General features: G+C 36.9%; 1 protein-coding gene across 8 annotated transcripts in view; it reads right to left on the bottom strand.

Moving 5' to 3' along the window:
* Nucleotides 1–215: 215 nt before the first annotated feature.
* Nucleotides 216–26,616, bottom strand: part of LOC122834664 (neural cell adhesion molecule L1-like protein) — a 61,584-nt gene continuing 35,183 nt past the window's right edge. For 2 of the 8 annotated variants that reach the window (XM_044123325.1, XM_044123319.1), the window contains exons 15-27: nt 25,522–25,664; nt 25,333–25,434; nt 21,791–21,988; nt 21,383–21,453; nt 20,571–20,793; nt 20,383–20,418; nt 19,497–19,612; nt 18,685–18,889; nt 17,115–17,237; nt 14,642–14,818; nt 7,415–7,549; nt 5,874–5,943; nt 216–1,324 (exon numbers count right to left, since the gene is read on the bottom strand). In XM_044123325.1, the coding sequence (XP_043979260.1) occupies nt 1,108–1,324; nt 5,874–5,943; nt 7,415–7,549; nt 14,642–14,818; nt 17,115–17,237; nt 18,685–18,889; nt 19,497–19,612; nt 20,383–20,418; nt 20,571–20,793; nt 21,383–21,453; nt 21,791–21,988; nt 25,333–25,434; nt 25,522–25,664 (1,816 nt within the window). In that variant the 3' untranslated portion in view covers nt 216–1,107. The remainder of the gene's footprint in view (nt 1,325–5,873; nt 5,944–7,414; nt 7,550–14,641; nt 14,819–17,114; nt 17,238–18,684; nt 18,890–19,496; nt 19,613–20,382; nt 20,419–20,570; nt 20,794–21,382; nt 21,454–21,790; nt 21,989–25,332; nt 25,435–25,521; nt 25,665–26,616) is intronic. The other 6 variants (XM_044123356.1, XM_044123349.1, XM_044123342.1 and 3 more) reach the window with 5 other exon arrangements.

Raw genomic sequence — 26,616 nt, 5'->3', positions numbered from 1 at the left:
TAAGAGATTTATGAAACAATTTAATCTGTCAGTATGATCACCAAAGTTTTGAGGAACATTTCTGAAACTTTGTTGAATATAATTAAGTTCATCTTGAAGACAGATTTGGTACAAGCCGCAGCAAGAAATGTGTAGTCAGTAAAGTGGCTGCTATATCTATGTACATCCTCTTTTTCACAAGCTGGTATAATGAAATTCAAAAAATAGGCTTTGGCTTGGAGAAATAACTTTATTTTCTTCATATTTCTGTGTCCCCTTTGTTAAAAATGCAATATTTGGACTGTGGAAAATTGCACATCGTGCATATAAAAATTACATTTCAAATGTGCTGAAAAGGGATGAAAATGAAGGGAAAGAGGAGCATTTATGGCAATACAAGAACACATTCTGTGTAAAAATACAAAAATGTTAACATTTTTATTTATTTATTTTTTACTTTACTGAAAACCTTTTATGACCCTTTTTTTTCCAAGACTGTATAAAGTTGTAAAAAAAAAACAAACAAAAAAAACAGCGTAATATAGGCCGGTTGGTATAAAAGCAATATTGTCGATGTCAAACTTAAATCACTCTAATAAAATATAGCTCATTTTTTTCTATTACAGTATGTACATAGTCATATGTGACATCACACCTATGTTTACGCCAGAAATATCCATCCATCCATCCATCCATTTTCTGTTCACCCTTCTCCCTAATGGGGTCTGGAGGGTTGCTGGTGCCAATCTCCAGCTACGTTCCGGGCGAGAGGCGGTTCACCCTGGACAGGTCACCAGTCTGTCGCAGGGCAACACAGACATACAGGACACACAACCATGCACACACACACTCACACCTAGGGAGAATTTAGAGAGACCAATTAACCTGACAGTCATGTTTTTGTACTGTGGGAGGAAGCCGGAGAACCCAGAGAGAACCCAGAAATATCCACTTTCTTTAAAACAAAACATGGGCAAAAACTCTCCCAGCAGTAAAACAGTTAATACCTGAGAATAATTTATTCTACCATGTTTTGTCAATCAGACTAGGTTTAAAGTAGTACAATCAGAAATGAAAATGTTTTCGTCACAGGAACTGACGGAGACTGTTTGATGGTGGATACTGGCTTTACACAGTGGCAGTGCTGGGTCCACTGGCTCCGCTGGGCTCACTGATGGAATCCCGGTACCTGGGTCCGGCATATTCTCCAATGAATGAGCCGTCCTCGCTGAATTCTCCTTCTCCATCGGAGTAATCGACCAAGCTATCTCTGCTGATTTTGTCCTCACCCGTGTCGTCTGTGGAACCCAAGATGGGTTTCTTCAGTCGTTTTGTGTCACTGCCACTGTCATCGGTGACAAAAGAAGGCGGGTCGGGGTCAGTGTCGCATTGAAAAAGCCAGAACATCTCAAATCAAGCATACAATGACAAAAAAAATAAAATTAAATCTCATGTTTATGACATAATCTTAGACACTATTCTTATTTATTGGCACCTTTGCTAAAAACTTGAAAAACCAAAGTTATTAGAATAAATTAATCTTTTATGACAATAGTGTAATCTCTAATTGTACAATGTATTTAAATTTAAATGCATTTAAATAAAAATTGCACATTGGGAAAGAAATTTGCAAAGAATCCTGTTTAATAAGTGGCATAACTAACAACTCCAACAAAAGGAAAAAAGTAAACAAAAGGCTAACAAAGCACTGTCAGCAGTTGTGTCAATTTGTGTATCAATGATGATTTTGGTTAAAAACTTTTAAAGCGCTGAATAAATGTGCTCAAATTAAAGGTTGAATAAGAAAATGATTCAATGTGAGACTATGGCACAGCAAACTTATGTTAAGCCTTTTCACACATCTCTACCAGGGGTTTCATTAAATATGGAAACTAGACGGAGAAACCCAAGAAAACATTTTGCATTAGCAGCACCGAATGCGAAGCCACACCAGCCCACTAACGAACAACAAAATACAGTATATAACTACATGCAGAAGGCGGAGGAAGACGCACAGCAGGAAGGAAAGCATGTGGGGGGATGGGAGGGGCAGGGAGAGCTGTCTACAATCACTTCACTAATTGCTAATTGCCAAAGCTCCAAGACCAAAGGCAATTTCAAATCTCTTTAGAGTCAGCGATGGAAATTGCCAGACTGCAGTGAGAAAGATGCCAAGTGGAAGGTTTGTGTCTGTGGTGGAGGAGAAGACGACTGAGTTGGTGGAAGGCAGAAGGGGTGAGCTGGGGGGGGAGAAGTGGTGCGTATGCAATCCCAGACAAACAGCCTGTCATTCCTGGTATTCCCGGGGGCTCGTGCGCGACCCAAGGAGATTAGATGCCAATTTAACGCAGGGCGAGTGGCCAACTCACAGGTGTTTGTCTTTAAATCACAGGGTCACCTCAAAGCACTGACATTCTTCCTTCTTTGCCTAAACTATCAATTTTAGTAACACCTCTCTTCCACTTTGATTTTGTATTCACAACACAAAGCCCTGACGCTCACAAAATCTCCGGTGTTTCATACATGATAGTGCTTACTGAAGCATATTGTGGTTGACACCTGAGTCGAAGAGAAGCACAAAATTGCGAGCGGGGTTTCTAGCACAAGAGCCGAGCCGAAGACAAAGATTATATTTTGAGTCTCCTTCACAGTGACTTTTAATAACCAATCTTATCTCGGCCACTTTGCGAAGCCGTTTATGATGCAAGCCACATAAGGTCCACATTACAACCTTCTTTTTCCCAGGCTTTTCCTTATCAAACCTTCTTTCTCCGACGTCTCCAGAGCGCTGAAGATAAGTGGCTGTTATCTAAGAGCGGAGAAATGCCACTGCCGCAGCCGCCCGCCCACAGTGACTTTGAATACTGCGATAAAATGGGGCTGAGAGCAGTTGAGCCCCAGCTTACTCAAGAGCCTCTATTTGGTGTATCCTGCTCCTGTTTCAGTACAAAAGTTGTTTCACAAACAGCAAAAAAGGGAGGCTCCAGATTAACATCGCCAGACATAAAGTGATCCTTTATGTCTTGCCTGTGATAAATATCGATCCAATTTGGATTCATGGAGACACTCAGATGCATTTTCTTTGTCTTGCGTTTACATTTTTTTTTTATATTAAAGTTGTACATAGAAAGCATCAAGAAAAACATTTCCGCACATGTACTACTTTTTTTTTTCTCCCCCTAATTGCACATTAAGTAGAAAAATATTTATTCAAGGGTGAGGGTAAAAAAAACCAAAAACAATTATATGAGTCAAATAACCGGGCGCAACCATAACACCTGCTGTTCTTGCAGAGGACGGAGGGGCAAAAGGCATAGATGGCGGTCTCAAAAGAGAAAGCATCAGAAGCATAATTACCACTTGTCAGCTAGCCAGACACATGGGATACCAGTGGGTGGTCTATTGCCTTCAGAGATTCAAAGGGCATACGAGAGCCCTGAAACCAGCTCTGAAGGCAGCCAAACAACATCACAGAAAAGCTAAGGGCACTCTGGGGGGACGGGACAGCAAACAGCCTCATGAAACCAACCATGAGGAGCATTCTAAGCAGTTTGTTGGAGACAAAAATCTGCACACAGTCACTAACAAATGATGTGGCTTCTTTTGTGTGTTGAGCGTGTAGAGGCTTGTTTTCGTCCGGTATCACACTTCGAGAGACGCGTCTTCAAACCCAAAGTATTGACATGAAACCTTTTCACATTTTGTCACGTTGCCACCACAAATTTTGATTGATTTGGATTTCGTGTCAGAGGCCAACATAACATGAGATGAACAGTTTTAAAGATCAAATAAGACTCTGCACAGTGTGATGGACAGTTGCATTGAGTGATATTCACTGGAACAAATTGGAATCAAAAGTTATCTACTTGGTAAAAATGGTTCATGTGTGTGTAAGTAAAAAAAAAATTGCCCCTTGACTAAATCAAATGTACAAGCTCCTGCAATTGCTATTATTGTTTACATATTTAAAATAGCTTACTAATGCTAGTTTATTTACAGCATGAAAGTGTTCATCTTATTTCAATATATATTCATTTAGTAAGGCACTAAGCATTTTATGTATTTTATTGATTTTGAATCAGGTAAATTTTGTCATATTTATTCTCATGCAATTCTAAACAACTTCTCATGAATGTTATTGTGAACAACAAGAGTATGAGCTAAAAAAAAAAAAAAAAAACATCAGTCAAAATCATATTAGCGTCTCCTAACATCTGGGTTTTGAGCACAATGGAAAAGTGATTAAGAAGCCTGACTCATTTCAAATGATTCTCCATAAGTTCCTGGTATTAATTTGCTCTGGTTCCAATCAGGATTTGCAGGTGCATGCTAATTTGCACTCAGGGGTTCTGAGAGTTGAAAACTCGCTGTTATTAGAAACACATTTGCAGACCACAGAACTGAGAATGTATTGCTTCTAACCGAGAGCCAAAACTCATCTGCAGAATAAAAAAGTAGGCAGATTTTACCCATTAAATCAATAATTCTTGTCACATGATGGCGGATTAAATGTGGTACACAAAGAGTTTTGACCAACTGTGTTTTTTTCTTTCTGGAAGTGAGACAATTATTGCTCTGGGTAGTCAAGCTAAACTAACTCAGTGTCAGTTTGCCAGATACTGAGTTAGTATCAGACCAAATATTTAATAAGATTTATTTTAAAATATTTTCTCCTTATGCATGTACTGAACTCAGACAGACAGACTTTTCCATTTTTTTTGTCCTCTTTTGAGAAATGCATTTCTCATTTCAGAAGCAAACATTTAGGTAAAATAAAAATTTCACATCTATACACGCTAGTGGTATGAATGCCTTTGAGCTTGACTGCATCTTTACTTAATATATTATTATTATATAGTTATATATATTATATATTTATTCTGTGATTAGAAGTTAATACCATCCTGTGCAATAAACTATATTGAAATAGTATGAATAATAAAAAAAATAAAGACAGTTTTCATATTCTCTAATAGATATGTGGAGCTATTACCTTTTTGTGCATCTTTTCAAGATTATCGCAGTAATCTTTTCAACTACTAAAAAAATAAAATGTGTATTAAATGAGCTTCATCTATGTAAAAAAAATCAGTTTCTGTCAAATTACATAAATTTTTCAAATACCAGCAGCAGAATCAATTTGACTAATTGTTTAAGGACAGCTGCACATCTGTAAGCTCATTAAATTTTTTTTAAATATATCATCACATTGAGTCACTGGTACAAGGAGCTTTTAAGAATTAACTAATTGGAAAAACTAACTTACACTGAACAGGATGACAACAAGGGATTTATCAAGATATGGAAACCGATAGTGGACAGAATCGACCCCACATGCCCGAACTTTATGAACATTTGTTTTACGTCTGATCAATTTTGCTGTGTTTACCTGTTTGGTTGAAATTGTTCATGTTATGAGGGGAAAAAAGAAAAAAAGAAAAGTCTGTGTTTCTATATATATGCTGTACCTAAGAACCTCGAAAAAATGCCAAATACACACACACACACACAAACATTAAAATAGCCTACAAGCATAACACGGGTCACAAGGTCTGAAACGCATGAACACGCACACAACCCAAATCTAACTACTGAGTGAAAACACATAATTCCAGCTAAAAGGAAACAAAGCTTAAGCCGAGGGTCATCCACTACTCTTAAGCACACTTTGTGGTTACCTAGCCCATTAAATGATGAGTGCACTGGCTTTCAGGTTGATCCTGGTAAACGTCATGAGTGCGAGGTTTGCTTTTAGGACGGGAAGGGGAAAAGAGCATATCTGTAATTTGCGAGTACTTATTTATCATATTCACATTTGAGGTTATTTACAGCTGCCAACTGTTGCCAGAACATAAAGCAATGTCAATGAGGTTAATTAACTTCATGCAGCTCACCTGTATTCATAGGGCTCGTCGTTCATTGCGTGTGACTCAGCATCGGGAAAGAGATCTTCCTTCTCTTTTACTGAAAGAGGGAAGGAAAACAGACAGTTGCCGTTTCACTTTTATAATCAGAGTGAATGATGTTCATAATTAGTGCAACACACATACAAGATACTCTACAATGTATGCAGAGCATTGTGCATTTTTAACATTTTGCTAAGAGAAACAAAATAAATGTAGAACTTGGGTTACACTTGGAGTCAGACCAGACATGTTTTTAACTGTTCAAAGATCTATTGACACGTGTCCACATTACGTCAAGTCAACATGTAGAGCATCTCTTTAGCATGTGTGCACCAAGTGCTGTCTGCCCCTTGTGTAAACACCCTCTGAAAATAAAAGTTGCTTTTGAGGCAGACAAAAGAAGGGAGTTTTGTGAAAAGAGCTAGATGTACAAAGGGGCAATCAAACTAAGATGATGAAAAATTCAGTGATTCTTGTCAAACACCACTTCAGGCAAAGAAGCATAGTAGCCATAGTGGGGAAGAAGTAGGGAACGAAGGTTGGAATGTGAAAGAGACAGTTTACAGGGACAAAATGCTGGGAGATGGAAACTGGCTTTGATACAGAGCAGGACAAGGAAAGAGCCACAGAAGATTGCATAGGTGAGGGTTAGGAAACAGGGGAACAAAAACTGCTCATTCTCACTTCCCATGCCGGACAAAAAGTGCAATCATTTTTGTCAAGCAGAACTAACAAGTGTCGTGAAAACTTCCAGTGTTCAATTTACAAGTAAACTACAGCAGATGCATGTAGATGATCCTGGGCTTGGAACTGCTGGGACAAAGGGTGATGCACTAACAGTGCCTTGTAAAAGTATTAAAACCTTTTTCTTTTTTTTTCACCTAACAACTACAAACGTCTGTATATTTGTGTTATTTACTACTTCTCAATTATTGTTGAGTGGAGGAAAATGGCATGTGTTTTAAATGTTTTAATATAAAAATCAGAAAAATTTAATTTTTCTAACTCTTGCCACATGCGCTGAACTAGAGTAAGGCTATTATTTATTTTCTAACACCAATTTAAACTTCTTAATGACTTTACAGAACATATTGAGATTAAATTACAAACAGACTGACAAAAATCACTTCTTAAGGCAACTGGTTGCATTATGAACAAATAAAAGGAACTGAATACCGACCAATGTCACACCTTTGAAATGTTTTTTGAAAAGTATTTTGAAAACAATTTAATATATTTTTTTCTATTTCATAATTTTGGAAGTTTGTGGTAGTAAAGTGACAAAAGGTAAAATAAAAAATAAAACAACAACAACAAAAAAAACACCTTCAATGGAGTATTAAGACTTTTCCAAGGCACTGAATAGCAAGTATTTCCAAACAGAGCTGGAGAAGGACTGAACAACTCCCTAAAGCAGACTGAAATTTCTTTCTGCAGAATTTTTGATTTACTTTCCTGAACAAAATGATGAGGGGATCCTTTTCTGATCAAGGATAACGGACCTTGATCAGTTATTCTTGGCTGCATACCTGCATATTTGCCACCCTTGGTTTTCATCACAAAGCACACGATCACTGCCAGAAGGGTGAGTAATGCCGCCGCACACAGAGTCCCGATGAACCAGCGCTGAGTTGAAGTGCTGGCTTCCGTTCCGATTTTTTCTGCTAGCAAAAAAGAGCAAAGAGATACAGAGATCAACAATCTTTCGATCACATTAATTTGTTTGAATAATTCTATAAAACCTTCGTCTTTAAGCATAAGCGTGGCTCACTTGGGTTTGCGAGGATCCTTTCACACTGCATTAAACTCACATTCCCTTCATCTATATTAGGCTGTCACTTCTGATAGAGTATTAAACAGTAAAAAGGCAAAACAAAGACAAAATCAACCATTGCATTACATTCAAAGGAGTCAATGAGCCGCAGAGCTCATTGATTCCAGGCTTACGTCTGGCTTTATGTCTGGCGATGTTGTCATTTAAGTGCAGAAAGCATGAGAACAACTTTTTTTTAACTAAACAGTTCAGACAGCTGCAAAATACTCCTCTTTAATCTGCCTGTGATTATTTATGAATCTCCCACCAATCCACCGATACCCTATGGACATGTGAGCTGATGATAAATGAAGCAGCGATCACAGAACCACAGGAAATGTGGAGTGAAATGCAACTAGGGAAATGGTGACCACGAGGCATGAAATATACTAAATGTCAGATATCTTCCTTTCTATAGAAGAAAGAAAACTGAAGCATGTGACATGTAAAATTATGCCTCTACTATTATTTCTTTATAATTCTGTAGACCAAGCAGCCATCTGGAAGCTGAGCACCACTAACTATAACAGCCTAGTGACTTCTTATATGCAAATAACAAGAATTGATAAGTTTCAGATTACAGACTATTTCCTAGTGTGTTTTCACATTAAATGGAGAGTTTAGCTATTTTTTAAAATATATTTTGTTGAAACATGACAAGTGAATAATATCTAAGCTCTCTTAGAAGAAATACAGATGAATTGATCAGAGGATTAGGCTAACTGTTAGCAGTTCAAAGACCAAAGCAGACTTCCAGCAGCTTAAAACGATCAGTATTTCAGGATGATAATTTTATAAACGTTCGTCATGTTTGGAAGCAGGTGATCACCTCATTATTTGTGTCTCTAGTAGTCAAATCTCTTTCTGTTTTAACTTGTAGAAAGTATTTTGTGTAACGTAGACATGCTGAGAAAGAAACATGTACTCCTTTGATTTGCAGCTGAGTCTCGATTTGAAATGTTTTGTGAAAGAGGCTAATAATGCTTCTTTGTATTCCTCCCCTCACCTTTGTCACTTGTTTTTTTAATGCCTTCCTGGGAGGAAATCTTTGTCAACAATGACTCCGCCTTAATTTGAATATATCTAGAACACATTTGGAAATAGCTATGGAAAGGAGTAAAGTCAAAACATATACATATATTTAGTTGCTAAGTATACCTACATATGATATGCCATGAGCCTCCTATCAATGTTTACCAAAGGCTGGGACAGGAAAAGTAGCTTACAGTTATTCACATAAGCCAAATAAAGCCGAGAGTCATCCTGCTTTTCTCCAGCAGACCAGCTGATTTTGGCAAAGGTGTCACTCACATAAGAGCTTATGTTGAACAGCGGCAAAACTGATAAAGCAGAGAAGAAACAGGAGGAGGAATGGAAACGAGAGAGGCGCAGAGAAAAGGAGAGAGATGGCAGGAAAAGAGGATTAGTGGAGGAAAACAGGATCCCCCATAGCTTGAGACCAGCGCATCTCGCAGGATCCCTTCAAGAAGACAGTTCAAAAGCTAAGTCTAGCCCTCAAACGTAATTGAGAAAAGATGGATTTACACTCATGAAGAGCAGATTTACAGATCAGAAGAGAGCATCGCATCTGGTCTTCGCCCTGCATTAAGCAAAACAGACATTTCCTGACTCCGCTCACCAAGCACAGATATGAGGTCACGTTGAAATTACTCTGTGTCTAAGAAAAATGTGATCATATGAATATCGGTGGGAGATTGGAAGTTTTCTGACTTTCAGAAAACGAGTAAAATTGTTCACAGTAGATCACTGCAATGAAAATGAAGCCTCAAATTTCTACTGCAATACTCCAAGGCAGCACACTCAACAAGGGAGCACTATAAGCTGTATTAAGTCAGAGTTGTTAGAACAAGTGGGACACCTGTGTTAAGTCAAGCTTTTAGGCAGCAACTACAGCAAAGTCTGATCAGTAAATCAGGATCTCTTATATTAAGTCACAACAATTGCTGTTGGTCCCTAACCTTTTTGTTGCTTTTTTCTGAACAGTTAGAAACAGGAGTTCATCTTGGAGATTTTATTAGTACAGCCTTAAAGGACAAGCTGTTGCTCAGGCTATGACCGGCTCTACACTACAAGAACAGCACGCCTACAACCTGGTCTATCTCTATACCAGCATATGTCTATGTGGACTAGCTACATCAGCTGCAGGCGGTGGTACATACTGTTCAGAACAGGAACCACAGCTGGAGCAAAGGAAAAATCTTGAGGGGAAAGAAACGGAAAAAAAATTAAATACAGCAGAATACAGCAGAAAGCTGGCTTCAAGGTTTCCAGAGCAGGCTGGCTCAGCCACACAGTCTGACACAGATGTGGGAACAAAGCATTCTTACAAACACCAGCAGGAGCAATCTGTGTTTTAGTGACTTGTGGGAAGACAGACTTAAAGTAGAAATTAATAGACAACAGCAACTCAAATCATAAATAATATGGTAATGCTAATTATTAAAAATAGTTTCTTGAAAATTTCACCAGGCTTTCATTTTAACCTCTTAATAAAACTTTATTAAATTTATCTTTTCAATGATTCATGATATCTTTGATTCTTTTCAAGATTCTAGCTTTTATCCAAAAGTGCATCAACTGTGGAGGACCTTTCTTGTTTGGTTGACAAAATACTTTATCTTTCATAGAACATAATGGTTATTACAAGATCAAAGTCATCAGATAATTACAGATAGTTTCCCTAATAAAACATAAGCCTTAACATGCAAAGTTTGGCTTTAACTCTGCCATTTTTTATAAAGCCCTGTAACATCATGGTGCAACTTAAATTACTTTGCACTAGTATCTGTGTTTTATTTAGGTTTTTGTGTGTGTATGTGTGCAGCATTGCTTTCTGCCCATGGTTGCACAAACCATTTTGCAAAGAAGCAAAAGCACAAGTTTATTGATATTACTATTTACAGTTAGCCCAAAAAGCTATTAAAAATATTTTTCTTTGATCATGAAGTTTGTTCCTGAGCGAAAAAGAGCCTGGAATCTCTCAAAAGACTAAAAATATTTAAAGATCTTAAAGCAGTTGAACCGTTCTTACAATTGCTGGTCAGCCTTTTCATATTTCCCATGGTATTTTTGCTTAAGCATAAGATCTGCCTTATGTTTGGAGATGAGGTAGGCAGTTGGAAGGCTTCAAAGCCACTGGACCAGTCAAAGTTTTATCGTTTCCAGTCAAAGAAAACACTTTAATAACATATAATAAAAGTTTATTTTAAAACTTGATTTTAGGGAATATTTTTTTCTCTGTAGAAACAGGTATTATTTTCCAAACATCTTGGAGAGTTCAACAGGAAAAAAAGCTGACTCTGCTGCTAAGAAACCAAAACAAAACTATTATTTCAAATTGAATAAACAACAAGCCATATCTTTAAGATTCAGTATTTGCAGATTATTTCACTTTGAATATTTAAAATTTGTAACCAGAGGGTCAAATGTGACTTAAAGTACCATTTCATTTATTTCAGCGAATCATAAGCCGTGAATGAGAAACTTTAGAGTCATCAGCCACCTGCTGTGTACATTGCCAATTTCATACAACGTGTACACCACATGAGGCCTCCCATTTAAATGGTTCAACATGCAAGTAAGAGCTCATCCACGATGCCATTCAAGCCACAAACATTTTATATTACAGATATTGGTCAGGAAAAATAACTGGGACATCTGCGTCTTTAATGTAAATTTTTTTTAATTAACATTTTTTATGTCATTACTTGTCTTATGAATTGGACTGTCAAGCGTAAATATCTACTCAAGCTGATCTTCCATTTTAATAAAACACACTGCTGTTTTTCACACCGACGCATGAATCATGTGCTGATTAATGTGAAGGGGAAATCAGGCCCTGACTAACGAAGTTACAGCTTAACTTTTAGATTTAATGTCCTATATTTTTATTTGTGAAAACTGCTGTTTGAATACTCCACCAGGAAGCAAGTTATTTTATCTGTTGAGAAGTGGGTTATTTTTCTGTGACTTTCTAGGCATATGCTTCTCTGTGCTTTCTGTCTTCTGTATATTTTTTTTTATTTTGCAGCCTGCTGAATTTTTCTTGCTTTCTTATCTCGTGAGATTTTTGTCTTTGTTCCACGCCGGCTGTTAGAAATTCTCTCTCAGTTTTTTTTTTTTTTCTGGGTTTTTGTTTCCTAGGTGTTTGCAAATGTTTCTATACTTTCATCTCATATTTGTGACATTCCTTTTGTATCATAAGACCTCTGCTTGTAAAGAAAGATTTTTATATCCAGATTATTTTTCTGATAAGGCCAGAAACGCCCATTCAGGAGCTCCTCTCACTTAAAGAACACAGACGCAATTTTAAAAAGAAGATCCCTCATTCATATGCATTCATTTTGTAACTGTGTCACATGTTCCTCCCATTTATGTGCCCAGCCCCATCCTACTGGCATCCATAAATCTCTCCTCTGCATTGTGACTAACATACCCTGAGGACAACTCTTTCAAACAGAAGTATTTCATCTTCCCATCAAGCCTCTGCTCAACCACATTTACAAACAATGCATGTAATGGCTCTCAGCTGGACATCCACTAATGCAGGAAGGCGTCTCATCTACAGATATTTACAAAAATATAAAATACTTTTTTTCCTCTCCCTTATTTTTGTTTTACAGCTTACTAAGATTTTCTCATGCTCTCTTTTCCTCCTTATCCTTCCGCTCGCTCTGCAAGGTAATGGCTGGAAGACTCTGCACTGCTTTATTTATCAGCGACAATTACTCATTTCACAATTCAGTGAAAATCCATACAAATTACACCTCCTCTCGCCCACCACAGTCATTGGCTTGAGAGAATCCTTTCACCTGCAGGTCATGTGACTCACAATATTCAAGATAACTTCCTGTGGATTTATCTGTGCACAGTGAAGCAACATTTCATAGTTACCAAAAACATGGAAGCATGTCACAGTGGCATTCATTTAACCTGCCTTCATGCATTTGAATAAACTACAATGTCCTCAAAAAGTTAATTTATTTCAATAATTACATTTTACAATTTTACATGTAAACATATATATATGCTTCTTTTAATTTTGATTACTAGTGTCAGGAAATAAAAAGAAACACTAATTCAATAAAATGGTTTAATTATGGGAATGTTGCTGTATAGAAATGTTCGGTACTATGCTGTAATGACACAAATATTATTGGAAAATTGAGTGGAAGGAAAAATGTAGTGGACAATTTTGCCCAAACCAAGATAGTTAACTGCAACCTCGAGGATTGTGAAACAGAGTCTATTCAGAAGTTTGAAAGAGATTCACAAGACATGAACTCAGTGTAGAAAGAGGCACTGAGTGAAACAAATTGCCTTGTTGATGACAATCGTACATAGTTCTTATTAGTAAAATTGTTTCATCCATCTATGTGAACAATTCTTCTCTCCTTACATAAATAAATGAAGTACCCTTCACTTTGTGTGCAGATTATGTTTGCATCTAGCTGTAAAGCTCCAAATTCAACCAGTGTGATGACTGCAGCTACTTTCAAAGTCAGAAGCCTCTCTTTCTGTTTAGACCACCAAAGCACTCGCCTCCAGCCGGCAAAAACCCGATGCAACAGTGAAACCTTGCTTTTAGCTGCTGCAGGGAAAAAGCACCACTTACATCATTGCATGGAGGTTATGGTATATTAAATAAACCAAAGATTTGTGTTTGCCACATTAAAAAAAATAAAAGATTTATGTCAAGTTTGTGGATTCAAGAGGGGAAAAATGCTAATGTGGAGCTACAGATAAAGCTGCAGATAAAACAATTTCTTTTTCTCCCTCATTTTCCTGAAAGTCTTATCAAAGGGAAATTAAAGCCTTAGTTATTTGATGTGGGTAAAAAAAAAAAAAAGCACATTCTTTAACTTATTTTTCTGGTTTACTCAATGGCTGGTAGTGGAGTGTGTAGGTTGAGACAAAGAGAATGGTACAATCATTTTACACAACGATTGCTAAATTTCCTGAAACTTTCCTTGACCTCAAGGCCAAATCTCAATTTCTAGTTCTAAGGACTGAACTGTTTTGATACTGTGGGTGGAAAGGGAAGAAACAGTACCTGGAGAAAACCCAAGCGTGCATATGGAGAGGAAATCTGATAAACTGCAGACCTTTTTTCTAGGGGTCAGTAATACTAATCACCACATCACTTCACGCAGCATTTAACATGTTTGCTTCCACTATTGCCCTGTGCCTAGCCTCATCTCAATCCCCATAAACACTGACGAGTTTCACTGTCACTATTGGAGAAAAGCATCACTACATCACAAAAATGGTGATACCAATGTTAGTTTTCCACCACATTTTTGCACGTAGAACAAAAACGTCAGACTTTTCTCTTATCTGAGTAAAGCATCTTCTTCAACATGGTTGTTTTATTCCTTAAATGATTTGCAGTGGGACACACTGCAAATCATATGTTTTCCTTTCAAATGTTTGTTAGAGCAAGGTCTAGGGAGAGTCAGACTAAAAGTTATTCTCTTTTGCAAAATATCTAAAGTTGAGTGATTGTAAACAATATTTTCACATCTTGCCACAAATTTCCAACTGGTCTGAGCTTGGATTTGTCTCCGTTGAAGAAAAGTAGCAAAATGCTGCCATCACCAAGTTTAACATTGGGAAGAGTGTGTTCAGTGTTGTTTAGTGTTCCTTCTCTGATCAGATCATTAAGTCTTAGGAAAATATATATAATTACTACAAGTGAATAGTGTTTAGAAATCCATAAGCATGCCATACCTTTCAAATTTTTATTTCTCAAAGATTTTGACAAGATTTTCATTTCAAAAATTTATCTTTCTCCTCCCACTTTGTTCAAGGACGATGGATATGTTTGTGCACCTCTACTCCAAACCCCAAAAGGCAGAGTTTCCTTCCACCCAAACAAATGCAAACATTAATTCCAGTACATGCAGGGATTTCATCTACTCACCTGGAGGACTGTGATTTTCAGCCAGTTCTGCAGGCCCACAACCTGCTCGAGTGCACGCGCTGAGATAGAAGCGGAAGAGGTTGCCCCTATCCGATCTCGCAATCTGGTGTTGAGTGACGTCAGGCAAAGTGATGTTCAGCTCAAAGGAATCAATCACCTCCAGCGAAGTCTTATTTACTGAAGAGGAGGCAAGAAGGACGTCAGGTCAGTTTAGATCACACGGTACCCGAGATGGACCACTGCCAAAAAAACTATCATTGGTGAGTCATGTTGTAATGGAACATAGCTATAATGGGGGTCAATGTTTGAGGGAGAGGGAAGATGAAGAGATGTCACACTGGATCATACATAAAGCGAATAGGGGAGATACAAGTGGTGACAGGTAAGCCGAGGAGGAATACATTAAGACGAAAGGCAAGGAGATGAAAGGTGGAACTGGAGAGCTCAAGAGGACGGGGTTGTAAACAAGTGGCAATGAATAAAAAGATGAAGATGCAATGAAAAGGACGGAATGAAAGAAATGCAAAATATATATATATTTTTAAACATTTAAAGGTAAGGCAAAATATTTGAAAATGGTTTAAAAATGGAAAACGAGAACAGATAAAAGGCAACGAAACAAAGAGACAAGGGAAAGTGCGGAAAAGAAATTAGAAAGCCTGGCAATTACAAGTACAGTAGTGCAGCTCATCACTAAACATACATTATACATCAAAGTAAAGCGTGTGTGCAGACTGGTGAAAGCAGCACTCTAATATCCTCCTGAAAGCCCCCCCCAGTGATGTCACTACTGCGCAAATGTTGGAACGGCAGGTAAGAGCTTGGCATGCCAGATCTTTTTGCGACTCTTCAGTGGTGCACAACGCTGAATTATTATTATTTTTTTGTTTCTGGTGACAACAGATTACTCATTTATTGATCAAACAACTGCTTTTGTGAACCAGCTGGACACGCAGACAGCGCGTACACTGTTGCGCCACAAATCCTATTTTATTTAGCTCATTAGCAGCAAACTGGATTTTAAGCGTTCTTCAGTTAAAAGTTGAATCAATTCAGCTGAAAAGAAACATTCAGACGCCCACAGATTGCACAGTGTGGGTATATGTGTGTAAAGTCGGACATCTGATACTGAAAAAATAAGCAAAGAGGAGGGGAATTGGGGGGCAGAGTGTATTGAAGAGCTAGCCAGACTCTGTGGGTGCAGATGGAGGCGGCGGAGGGCTGTCTGTGCATTCACATTTTACACAAAAGACTTCAGAAATGTCAGCAAACGAGGGTGTAGGCTTTGAAAATAGAGATCATAATAAAAGCTCCCGACTCTCTCATTCGCCCTAGCTGTACTACAGCAGAAAGGCACTTTCTCACATGAAGAAGCGCTTGGATGAGGAGTGATAAATGTCAGTGGAATTTACACAAGAGGCACCACCAGCATTGGCTTAAACATTTCTACCAGGAAATGAAAAAAATGTAAAAAATAAATAATAAAAAAAAAAAGACTGGCGTCCAAGCAGAAATGTGATCAGGAACAACGAGGGAGCTGTTAAAACTGAGTCTTAGGGAGAATGTGGTGGAAGGTATGGAGTTAAACAGCGCCCCCAACTGTCTGACAAAATAATACACATGAAAAGAGGAAGGCTGGGAACCGGTGGAAATCAGGTTCTCAGACGGAAATTGTGGAAAATGTTTTCAGTGTAAGGGAAAACTGTAGGGTTAAAAACCAAAAGCCCACACATCTGTCCTTTCAAATTTCAAACTTTTATACACTTACATTTCAAAATAGTACTGATATATGCTAGAAATGTTATCACACAATCTTTTACACAGTTGGAATTTATCATCTCTGTTCCCTAAAAACCTAAACCATAAAAATTAAATTCTGAAATTAGGATTCAGGTTTATTTCACTGCTTTTTTGGCATCAGAGAACTATTTCACATGACTTGATTCTCCTCCTTTGAATTCAAATTCTTATATCAGCTATACATGAGTTTATTTTCTTTGCCAATATTCAACAAATAATTTTCGGCGCTTAACTTGTTTGACATCTAAACAGGACTCCACAGGCCTAGTTTAAAATCCAGATCCATAAAGGCAAATGTTTTTATTATAACTGCTTTAAGAGAGTGCATAGATTTAGTTGTTCTGACAAGGACCCTCAAACAAAACAATCCACTAGTTGGACTAACATGTACTAAAATGGCAAATGAAAGACAAAGGGCATCATCTAAATAAAATTGAATGAATAAAGGTCTTTATATTGTGGATTTTTAAACTTAGTTAATCAAATAAGGGGTGATCTCCAGAAACTTAAACACAGGTAACCTGTTGCCACATTTTGGAGTTAACTTTAACTTTTTTTGTATGCAGAGATAACATTTCTTCACATCATTGTTAATATTTAAATTAAACCCAAGTCAAAAAGTTGAAAGCTTGTACATCAATTATCAGGAAGTGTGTTTTATGTGTTTACATACAGAGGTGATACTTTAGAAAATAACCAGTGAGGATGCCATTAGTCACTGGCGGTGGTCTCCATTCCAGCAGAACAGTGTCATCATCCTGAATCCTGGGAATCAGCACAGGCACTTTCTCTGGAACTGTTATACAGAAAGCATGTAAATATGTAAATAAAATACATAAACTGAAGTTACCATTCAGGCCATTTAGGCAAATGACGATTCAGAATGATGTAAAAAAAATGAAGGGATTAAAAATAAATCAAAACTAATGCTTAACTTTTCTGGATTTCTCTGATAAATCCCTCAATTCTTGTTCATTTTAGTTTAACCCTAAACATGAGTCAGAGCAGAAGAACATGCGAAATTTTAAAACTGCAACCATATGGATCTTACTGTCAACAAGAGTGAATTCATGGACATACTTGCCTAGATTTGGTCTGGGCAGCCAGTAGCACTGACTGGGAACTTGTTTACGACTGGTGTTCTGTGTTTGAACTACTTCCCTTGTGTCGCATTGTTTGCACACATTCATATTCATGATACATTATTTATAAAGGTGTTGATTTATTCTCTTGCTGTGAGACTTCTGTGAAAGTTTGTTTTTCTTGTAAGATGTTATTTCAAGCATTATTTCTTTTTCTTGTGGCAGATATTTAAATTGTGAAAAAATAGCAAATGGGAAGAGTTTTGTACAACAAACCAAAAATGTTATTATTATTATTTTTTGGTTTGTTTCTCTTCAATTTAGTTCAGACCTGTTGTATCACTAATAACCACACAGATGCTGACAGAGGATGGCTGGTCTAACAACTAAATATTTGATTCTTCACCTACAAACTGTGACTGGAGATATTGGGGCTCTCTATCTTAGAAGACACAAGCACAACATGATGCTGCCATCACCGTACGTCGCTGTTCAGATGGTGTTTGCAAGCTTTATCCCTTACTCTTCTAAATCTAACAATGGTCTTTAAGGCCATACATATCACTGTTAGTTTTACTATAGCAGATCTCTCCAGAAATTAAGGTCTTTATCTCTGAGCAAATAAGCGTGCTGTAGCCTATAATATTGCTTTTGGAGTAGTGGCTTCTTCCTAACTGAGTGGCCTTTTGTTTCACTGACAGTTTCATCTTCGGGTAATTCAGCGTTGACTTTAATTTTGGGATTGATTTTAGGCCAAAGCATGTTCATCTCTGAAACACATAAACCGACTTCTTTCTCCACAGCATTATGGCTCAACATTTCCAAGGCGTACATACTTGAATTGTTCGAATAAATAAACAGAGTACCTCCAAAATGCTGGAAAATGTACCTAAGAATGAATCAGACTTGTTCAATTTTCTCCCCTTGATTTTGATTAATAGTTTCATCATGCCACTCAAGAATGCACCTGTGTCTTAAAATGCATCCACGGCAAAATCAAATTCCCCAAAATTTTTTAAATGATTGGAAATTGTAGCGTATATAAACTTTTTGGTTTGAGCAAGGTAGTAAAAAGAATCTAAAGGAAAATATCAGTCAAATATTATCTATGTGAATGCAAAAGGAGCTTGAATGACTTGTTGCATGGCTGTGCTAACTTACCGCCCTCTGGAGTATAAAAGTTGACTGGATCACTCTTTGGTCCTTTTCCCTTCTTGTTAAAAACGTTCACTGTGAGTCTGTACTCAGAGAACGGTTCAAATCCTGGCACAATGACATGGGTCCTGTTTCCAGGGAAAGACTTGGAGTTATACTCCTCTAAAATCTTGTCAGGATTTAGGAAGCTTTTCATTCTCTTCCAGTTGACCTGAGAGATGAAAGATGTAAAGAATAAGAAGTGCAGAGAAATAGTTTGGATAATGAAACAGTGTCTTTGAAAACAATCTTTTGTAACCCACCAATCTCTAGTCCTACACTACCAAGAGCATGTTTCTTAAGGGCTTGTGAATACAACGATAAAATAAATTCCTTCACTAAATAAAATGTACATCAACTGTTTATTATATGCTGTATATTTGAAACATTGTAAAGACGTCAGGTGCAAGAACCTCAAAATCTGAGCAAGAAAGAAAGTGTTACAAGAACACAGACTGAGAAAAAGTTGATAACCACAAGAAAAGGCAAATTCAAATCTTTATTTATCTTTAAAGTAAGGTGTAATATTGTCTCTTCCTCATTTGAATATACAATGAGGTGTATATACAATTACTGTTGTAATTGTATATACACCAAGCAGTTATTTACTCTTGTGTTAACATTTATTGTACTATAACCTACATTTAAAGTTTTTCTGAAAAGGTACAAAAAAATAACTTTTGCTACAACAGCCTTTTCTCAATAGTAATCATGACTGAAACTTAATTTCAGTTGCAAACTAAAAATAGGCAGAAGATAAATAAAACCGATAAACTTACATTGTAGCCTCCTAAATGACCTCGCACGGTGGCTGGGAGAACTGGGCTCCAGCTGACTCTGAGAACGGTGGTGTTGATCACCTCCACTGCTACATTGTGTGGTGCTGCAGTCGGAACTTAAAAGGAAGTAAAAAAAAAAAAAAGTTACAAATATATAGTGATTTTGACACTACAAGGTATCTAAAAATTTAATCTAACAAATTCAACATAAAACAAAATGAATTAAGATTAAGTAAATGATTTCAACATCAAATTTAAAATAACATCAAATGTGCATAGATGTCATGTAAGAAAATGTTAAAAGACTTTTGTTCTCACAGAGATGTTAGAAATAAGGATTTAAAAAAAAAATTGGGTTAACAGAAAACCCAATTAATTTGGGTAAATAATCATGCAGTTGGTAAACTAAATTATAATAAAATTAGTATTGTGGAAAAACATTTCAAAGGTCTTTTTTTTGGAGTGTGTAGTGTAGAGCTACTGTAACTCTGGTTAGAGTCACACATAAAAATGTGCATTCAATAAAACAACAATCAAAAAAATATATTCAACTTGATACCAACTAAAGTTGCATTCAAAGCTAAATAATTCTAAATCCTATTACTGCAGTTTCTAAAAAATTTAATAAAAGTAGTGCAGATGTTAGGGAATGGTTGAAAGCCCTCAACAGGCCATCGTGTTTTTTGATCTGTCAATTCTCCCAGAGTTTCTGAGTCAGAGGTGGAAATTTGACTTTCTTCTCTTATACAAAGGTTATCTGCCACCTGCTAGAAATAACAATAGTGTTTCTCTTGTATTTGTCAGAAAGGTCAGAGGGGAGGAGAAGTCACAACTGCACATGGTAAAAACCTTTGAGTAAAGGGGGAAAATAAGAAAAGAACTTAACCTGACACATTTTCCTGGAGACAGTGCCAAAAGACAACTGAGGAAGCAGATAGAAAAGATAGCACAGGAAGTTCAAAATGAAGAATGAGAACAACAATAGGCTGGTGTGAAAACTTAGGCTTCAGGGCTTATTAAGTTATCAAACATTAGAAATCACATCAATTGAGCTGACAAGATCATAGGACTCACTATCTTCTCCGGAGTAACCGGTTATGGGTCTTGGTTCTGGACCCCAGCCGAGGCTGTTCCTGCTCTGGATTTTGATCTCGTACGGTGCAAAGGTGGATGTGTTCCTGACGATAAAGGAGGGTCTTGTGATCAGGTGCTCCTGCCATTTATCTTCCACCTCCAGTTTTCTGTAGGAGATCTTATACTCAAGTCCTGGGCCATTGAACTCAATAGGTAACAGTGGCTACAAAATAAAAGGGGGAAAATGAAATAAAGATAGTTACCATACTCTGTGGTCAAGCCAATTTTCAGGCCAATCAGGAATATTGACACAATGCACCAAGCAGGTATTGTTGTATCCTGGCTCATTAACACTTATTAATAAAATCAAGCCCTAATTTAATGAAAAACTACATTTACTCCCATCTGAAAAGAAGACTTTAGACCACTGAACAAGAAGTCCAGTCCTTTCTCTCCTTTGCCAAGGTAAGACTTTTGATGTAGTCACTTGTTTAAGACTGGCTTAACACAAGGGGTGCGACAGCTGTAGACTTTGTCCTGGATATGAACTAAATGACGTTCTAGCTTTCCGAGAAACTGAATTTTGGCTTTTCATTATCTGCAAACAGCCGGCAACAAAAGAAACAGACAGAAACACTTTTAACAGATCACTGTCCATGTAACAAATCAAAATAAATGAGTTTCACTTTTATTATTTAAATGTTTCAATGACATTCTAATTTATTAAGAAGTGCTTGCATTTCTAGAATCTTAGAAATCTTAGAATCTTATTATTATTAAAATGAGACATTAACATAAAAAAACCCTCTTACGTCCCAGCTGATGTCCATTTCATGGGGAAGGTGGCCATGAATTCTGATGTTTTCCGGGTTTCTGTCAGGTGCTTCAAGGAGAGAAATAGGGTGAATAATCATGCTGTTGCAAAGAAGAGGATCAGTGGTTGACATCCTTATATATGTCTGCTGTAATTTATTGGAATTACACTAACCCGAAAGGCAAGAATTTATATTTAATGATGGAGATATTTTATCTTGCTCTAAATATTGCTTTCAGAGCTACAGTTACATGTGGCTTTTCTCTCCCCTGACTGGTACAAAGTCATATAGCTGCAGGCTGATTTTTAGGCTGATACCTTAGGAAAGAAAGGTTCAAAGTCGGACGCTTCCTGAAACCCACAGATAACCTCACAAAAACATGCTAATAAAATAGAGGAATCATACCAGCAGGGGGTGTTTTGAGTCTCTCTGTGGGCTCACTAGGTGGTCCAGGCCCAATGGCATTAACAGCATAAACTCTGAACTGATAGTTAAGGTCTCCGTGAAGAAAGAGCTCAGCCGTTGCCTGGTTACCGGCGACTTTCTGCAGCTCCTTCCACCTTCCAGGCTCCCAGTGGCTCTCCTCGTACTCCACCACAAATTCTGTACAACAGATGAGTGAGGATCAGACATATTTAATCAGTGCCTTACTACTGAAACAAAACAAATAATGGATGGTCTCAGTTAAAACTATAATTGTTATTAACAGAGAAACAGAGAGTGTTCGTTCCAGTCAGAAGCTCAAAAATAATCACTTAGAGCTGGGTGCCCTTTCTGTGCAGCTTATTAAGAACAGCATGATTAAAGACAGTCTGTCTGGGTCTATTTAATGTGCAACTATTTTTTTATGAACTCTACAGTGTTAATCTAATTTTCCAAACCAAAGAAATAGCACCTGTCATCATCTTCTTATGAGAAGATAATGATCTGGTTAATCCAAAACCACACACATATATACAAGTTCTAATTTTCATTGCTAAACAGGTGGCAGCAATGTGTTTAGAAATAAGTCGACATCAGAGATGGTTCTTGAATGAATGGTAAGCTGAGCAAACTAACAAGGCTTCTGCCCAATTCAAAACACAAAACACACACACACAACTTCAGTGTAGCTCTTTCTTCCAAAAGCCCAAAACATTGACATTGTGTATTGAGAAGACACTAAGCAAAAACATTAGAAAATAAAAGATTTTTGTGTTTTTGCAAAAGTTTTGCAATTTCTTGAAATATGTTAAACTGTCTTTAATGTGAAATTATTAATTTGAGGTCTGAGCAGTCTTAAAATCGTAAGATTTAAAATTAAAATTTGTGAAATAACCCTTTAATTTGGCCTCAAATCAGGACGCCGACAGAAATTTCTAATTGAAATCAAAATAAGGATGGGAAACATGAATCAGACAAGCAGAACACCTTATGCTGCTTGTTGAATATGACATAAATCAGAACCACTTTGGTCTCTCTTTACATTTAACACAAAACAGTCAAATGATATGAAATGCAAGGAAAGAGCTGGGGAAAAAAGGGCTTATATTATGCTATTAAAGAAAACAAAATGTTGAATAAGAAAAAAAATTACCTCAGGAGCAAGTTGAGAATTAGAAGAAAAGAAACAAACAATAAGATTTTATTCCTCTTAAGACAGCTGAGAATACTTTTTATCATCCATTAGGAAACATATCAGACCTACTAATTTTGAAAGTCTGCGAGAAAGATTTGCCCATTTAAATTCTTATTATACCTGTAATTTTCAAAACTAAATTAGCCCTTTCTGAAAGCATTAATGAGAAACAAGCTTTTCTGCTGGGTTTTATTTGTATAGCTGTTTCCAACCTTCACTTGTTAAAGATTTTTATTTAGACTCCATTGACAGTCAAAAGGCTTGAAATGTTCTGTCTTTTGAAAAGAATAAAAAAAGGAAGAAAACAGAAAACATTTAGAAACATTAACAAAAGCATTATTTTCCCACTACATATAAAAACCCCTCCAACAGTGGTTGACACATTTTACATAATAAGTCAGCTTGCTGTTAAACTATATATATTTTTTTTTTATCAAAATATACCACTCCAGTAACAAGCTCCCAATAAAAATCTGAAATTCTGTGAAAAGCTAAAAATAATGATTTCATATTCTGAGTCATTTTATCTGTCGGAGTTCTCTTAAGCTAAGTTGTTGTCAGTGGAGACTCTATTTAGAGTACAACGGTGTGGGAGAAACTTTTATTCTTTTTTTCCTTGCTTTATTTATTTGCTTTTTCAGTCAGTAGAGTGAGTATCACCCAGCGTCATATGGCTAAAAGGGTAAAGGTTGCTGTGTGATTGTCAATAGAGAATAAGGGCAAATTCTCAGTTTTGGTATTTATTTCTTACTGCCCGAGACAATTTTGAATTATAAAACAAATACAGGCATTATTATGTAAATACCATCAGTATTTTATTAAAATCTAAAGCAAAAGTCTGAGGAAAATTTGCATCAACATTCTGCAAGCGGTTAATGTTTTTAATAATTTGTTGGATAAAATGTTTTTTCTTTGCACAACGCACTTTAATCAGAGACCAAATGTGCAGCTGATTGTGTGACAAGCAGCAGAATGACATGTTTGCTTAATGAGACATTCATGCAAAAACTTGTTATGTGCTTGAAAGAAATATGCTGGCACAAAAATATCTTCATATTAACTTTCCATAAAGTGGGGAGCATGAAAACACTTTGTGGATTACTTCTGCCATTTACAGGAGCACTCAGATGACTCTGCAGTTGTCAGGTGTAACAGATGGACAAAAATCTGAGTACAGAGAGCTGGTGGACCGCTTTGTGGCAGGGCGTGGGAACAATTGTCTCCTTTACAATGTCAACAAAACAAAGGAGATGATTGCCAATTTCAGGAGAAACAGGATTAGATCAAACCCTATTTCTGTTTCTGTCATGAGAGAAGAAGTGGAGGTGGTTGAGGAATATAAATATCTCAGTGCTGAACACTGATTGGACTGGAGAAGCAATAGTGAAGCCGTCTATAAGAAGGGACAAAGCAGGAAGTACTTCTTAAGGAAGTTAAGATCTTTCAAGGTTTGCAGCAAGATGCTGCAGATCTTCCATAAATCTGTTGTAGAGAGCTTCAACTCTTCTGCTTCAACTCATCTGTTGGGGCAGCAGCATCAGAGCCAGGGACATTAAAAGGCCCAACAGCCTGATAAAGAAGGTTGGTTCTGTTCTGGGGTCAGACTGTGGAACCTCTGGAGATGAAGATGCAAAGAAGGATTCTTTATAAATTCAAGAATATTATGGACCAGCCTAACCATCCCCTCTAGAACAGAGTGCCTTCAGTCAGAGGCTTCTTCAAATTCACTGCAGCACAGACCCCAACAAGATATCTTTCCTGCCACCAGCCGTTACTCTCTGCAATAACTCTCTGAAGGATTTGAATTAATATAAGTTACAATAACATTTAACTTCCCTTAGGAGTTAGAGTATTTTTTGAATCTGAATTTTACAAGGACAATGTTGATAATATATTCAAAGTGTGGTTTTTAATATTTTACTGTATGCAACAGATGGGTTCCCAGTTAATGCGCTCAAGTGTGAAATATGCACATGTGCTACCATCTTCTGTTCTTCCTTTTGAAAGATCTAAAATGTGTTTTGCTCATTATATGTGTTTAAGAACATGTTTGTAGCAAGGAAAATGCTGATTTTGGATCTGTTCAAAATCATTTTAAGAGGACAGAATATTTATAAAAGCCTAATTGTCTCATAATTATTTATTGATGACATCACCATGTGACCTAAAATGTAATACCAAACAGAATTGGGAAAAGTAAGGCTACATGAGCAGCTGCTGATGATCTCTGGGTAAAATGTTGCTATGTATTAAATTATTCAGCAAAACTCCCACTCCTTCCCCTATACCCGACTTCAGATGCTCTGCTTCATTCCGTTTAAAGATTTACCTCTCACGGAGCTGCTGTGATCACTCCCTGGTATCCAGGACAGAGTTACATTCCTTGATTCCTGATCCGATATCTTTAAACTCATAGGAGCATCAGGAGTATCTGGGAATAAGCCGTAAAATCAGCACAGAAACCTAAAATTTTAATTCAATGTTAGAAATTTAAGGAATTTAAAATATGGTATCATACCCAGTACAGTCAGAAAGGCAGTTGCAGTATCCTCATCAAGACTTGTTCGAGCAATGCAGGTATACCTCCCCTGATCACTGATATTCACGTCCAAAATATGTAACTGGTCACCTGCCATAATGTACCTGGTAAAATAAATACATCTGCGATACCACAGAAGAATAGCTTAAAAGATATCAGAAGCACTGCAGTTACCAAAAAGCTTATTTTGCAGTAATAACCAAAACAGAAGAAAAGTGTAAATGAGTTGTAGTTTAGGCATATTTATTGGCACCCATGATTAAGATGTGTAAATCAGACTTGAGATTGACACATTTTTGTTTCAGGAACATAAACTCACATCTACCCTTTAATTTTAGTACAGTGACTTGTACATTTCTTCAATGAAAAATGTACCATCTTTAGAAATGATAGTTGTCACTGAAGTAATATAATAAAATTTTTTCAAGTTGGTTGGAACACTTACTAACATTAATTAGTAATCTACAACTTTAGGTATGGTGGACAATCTGTAGAGGGGTTCTTTCGATTCCTTGTTTGGCGTCCAGAACCACCTGAAATATCAGGCAATTTCAATAAGTCTGGTCTCCAGTAAACTGAAAATCAATCATCAGTCACAAAGAACAAAGGTCTTTCTCTGACTAAAAACATTTTTGGTGGACTAAACAAGATTTGCCGTGGTAAACACAGTTTACAATCAAAATGAAATATATTTTATTGCACAAATTTTAGGAAATTTTTGGAAAATTTAAGATTACGTATATGTTTGGTTTTCTAAAATGGATCCCTATTGAAAAGGTAAAAAAAAAATGTGGCAAATGACCATTGAAATGGAAATTAGAATTCATCTAGAGGTACTTAACACATTGTTTGGCCATTGTATTAGCACAGTAAAAATTTACATTTAGATCAATCATGTGTGGAGAGATGTGGAAAAATGTTCTCAGTGCATCTGGACAGAACAGATGTGGATTTCATCTTTCTGTTGCTGCACAGCACAAGTCTGCAGCAGAGCATTATTAGAGCTATTGCAGATGAGTTAAAAAAAAATGGCCATGGAGGTGTAAAAAATAAATGTTAAGCTTAATTTCACAC

This window comes from Gambusia affinis, linkage group LG01 (assembly GCF_019740435.1).
Source record: "Gambusia affinis linkage group LG01, SWU_Gaff_1.0, whole genome shotgun sequence".
NCBI lineage: Eukaryota > Metazoa > Chordata > Actinopteri > Cyprinodontiformes > Poeciliidae > Gambusia > Gambusia affinis.
This window is presented reverse-complemented; position numbering and strand designations above follow the sequence as displayed.